The sequence below is a fragment of the Neophocaena asiaeorientalis genome, unplaced genomic scaffold (assembly GCF_003031525.2).
Source record: "Neophocaena asiaeorientalis asiaeorientalis breed wild unplaced genomic scaffold, Neophocaena_asiaeorientalis_V1.1 scaffold82, whole genome shotgun sequence".
In the NCBI taxonomy this organism is placed as follows: Eukaryota; Metazoa; Chordata; class Mammalia; order Artiodactyla; family Phocoenidae; genus Neophocaena; species Neophocaena asiaeorientalis.
Window position 1 is genome coordinate 3,239,047 of NW_020173068.1, and position 2,681 is coordinate 3,241,727.

At 58.6% G+C, this 2,681-nt stretch overlaps 1 protein-coding gene across 1 annotated transcript in view; it reads right to left on the reverse strand.

Moving 5' to 3' along the window:
* Nucleotides 1–1,591: 1,591 nt before the first annotated feature.
* FAM110A (family with sequence similarity 110 member A) overlaps nucleotides 1,592–2,681 on the reverse strand; it is a 6,912-nt gene continuing 5,822 nt past the window's right edge. The window contains exon 3 of the mRNA XM_024743290.1: nucleotides 1,592–2,677. Coding sequence (XP_024599058.1) covers nucleotides 2,167–2,677 — 511 coding nt within the window. The 3' untranslated portion in view covers nucleotides 1,592–2,166. The remainder of the gene's footprint in view (nucleotides 2,678–2,681) is intronic.

Consider the following 2,681-nt stretch of genomic DNA (forward strand, 5'->3'; position numbering starts at 1 on the left):
CAGGCCAGGGTGTGACCCCAGGCTGGAGTGCAGGCCCGCTCTGTGACAGCCCGCAAGCCACTACCCCTCCCTGCTCTAAGACAAGAGGTGACCTTCTCAGGTGACCATAAAAAAGTCACCTTGAGGACTCAATGATAGGTTTAGTATGAAAGGTCTGAGCCCAGTACTGAAACTTCCTCCAGGAACAAGGGGTCTCCCAGCCCATCACCAACAGTCCTGTAACCCAAACCTCAATTTCTTCACACGTAAAATGCAGCCAACACTCCCACCTTCTTGTGTTTCTGGGGGTCTGGCAGCTCATGGCAAGGGGCAACCCTTAGCACCGAATTCTGTCTGTGTTGCCTCGGAGGGAAAGGTCTTTGACACCTCAAAGGACACGACCTCTGCAGAGCTTACCCAGATTATCCCCCCGACCCCATCACTCCTTTAACCTGGGGACCAGGAGGCGCCGCTCCTGAGTTGCCAAACTTGCTGGGAGCCTATGGCGGGTCATCCCCCTCCTGTGCCTCAGTCTCCCCGTCTGTATCACGAGGGGTGAACTCCATTCTCGTGAATTTGAACACCATCCTCTTCTATAACCCGATTTCCCCTTGTTTCCCCAAATGGCCCAGGCCCAGCCAAGCCTGGGGACTGGTTGTGGACTGTCAGACAGACAGACAGCTGGGCTGACCTGGATGTTTGTCAACAGCCCAACGGAAATCTCCTTTTTATGCTTAAAATAAAACCTACATCAAACCTGTCACCAGGGCCCCCATTAGAGCTTCCTGTTTCTGAGCGCTGCAGCCCAGGCAGCCTGCGGGAGAGGAAGCACCACCCAGCCCTGCCACCCCGCCATGGGAAGAGGGGATACAGAAGCCACCCAGGCTCTCACCCTTTGTGTGCCCGGCCCTCGCTGCTTCACCAGCCAAGGGTGGGGGGCGGGGGTCTCCTAGCAGGTAACTAACCTGGAGGGAGATGGAAAGGAGCCGAGACCTCACAGCCCAGTGCCAGCCACCTCCTTCCCCTTCCCCCAACCCAAAGAGGACCATGCCTCCAACTCTCCCACGGAGGCCCAGAGAGGGAGGACTGGCTTTCCCAGGGTCACCTAGAGTTGGAGGCAAGGCCACTCATTTTTGCTATCCACCTCAAGTCCCTCTTCCTCTAAGAACTTCCACTTCCAATCTCCAATCGATGGCCTGTGTGACCTCAAGTTCAGGGCTTGCCCCCTCTGAGCTTCCTGCCCTCTTGGGAACTGGGCTGGGATGGGAAGGGGCAGAATACTTACGGTTGGGGAGGGTCCATGTACCTGTCAGCCTTTCCCAGGCAGGTACCCTTCCTGGTGCAGGGGAAAGTCTCCAGTCCTCTTCTCAGTTCTTTCCTGATTCACTCTGTGGCCAGACCCAGCGTCCTCCACTATGGAGGAGGCCCATCAGCTAGCCTCCCAGAGGGGTTATGAGGGTGCCCTGTGAGGCGAGTCTCAGGCAGAGCCAGCCACTGGCCTCATGCCCCCCCAGATCCTGGGGTGGGCAATCACTGAGTTTTGAAGGCCCCACCCCAAGACTTCCCCCACCCCTTCTCCTTGTGTACACAGAAGAGTCTGATGACCCAGCCCTTGAAAAACAAGCATTTGTGTTTATTAACCAAGAGGAGGAAAGTCAGAGCAGTGCAGACTCCTACCAGTCCTTTCTGTAGTCTACCCACCTAGGCCCAGGCTGGCAAGCCCCTTGAAGAATGTGGATAGGCCACTCCTTCCTACCCCCACCCCAGGGTGAGTTCCCAGGGAACCAAGACCCACTGGGTAAGGAAGTCAGTAAAGGACAGAGGCCAAGGAAGGAAGAAAGAAACAGAGCTGCTGGGTAGACAGCTCTGGTGAGATCCCTTGGTCCCTCACTCTCAGTGGGAAGGGCTAAGTGCCCCAAATCCAAACCTACAAGCAGGGGTCCATCCATGTCAAAACCCTACATGTGAGGCGCAGGCGGTAGTCCAAGGTCAAGAGCCAACTCTCTCCGGGTCGGTCCTTGTCAGACGGATGCTGGTCCAGACTCTGAGGCTTTGCCTCTATAGCAAGTTCACATGAGGCAGCAGCCTCTGGTCTGCCCCAAGCCAGGGAATGGATGCAGGAGAGGTCAAGGGGCCTATGGCTTCTCTAAGATCTGTCCCGTGGCGAATGTCAAGTCCCATGGAGGCCTAGCCCTCAGCTGCTGGAGTCTCCCGCGCTTGTCGCAACCCATACAGCCATTTGATCACCCGGGCGTTACGCTCTATCACTGACACACCATAGGGGACGCGCTCCCGAGCCAGCTCCTCGATGGTGGCAGAGCTGCGGCGGGAGCAGCCCCCGTCGGAGCTAGCCGGCCCAGCACTGGGCCCAGCCAGGGACACGATGTCTGAGTTGGCCCGGGCTAGGTGGGCCACACCCAATCCCCGTGCCTCCTCCTGGTCCAGGCCGCAGAAGTTAAAAAATCTCTCCAGGTCAGCTGCTGCCCGGGAGAAGCGCTCACTCAGGTCTGACTTGGAGCGTTGCAAACCTGGGGGCCGGGCCGGGCTAGAGGTGGCGGCAGTGCCTGGTGATGGGCAGGGCTGGGCAGGTGACGCCGGCAGGGGAAGGACATCCACTCGGCGGACTGCAGCAATACTGGGTGGTGGGCGTGGGGGGGTGGCTGGGGGAGCCTGGCGGGCCCCCTCTGACCTTCCTGGGGTAC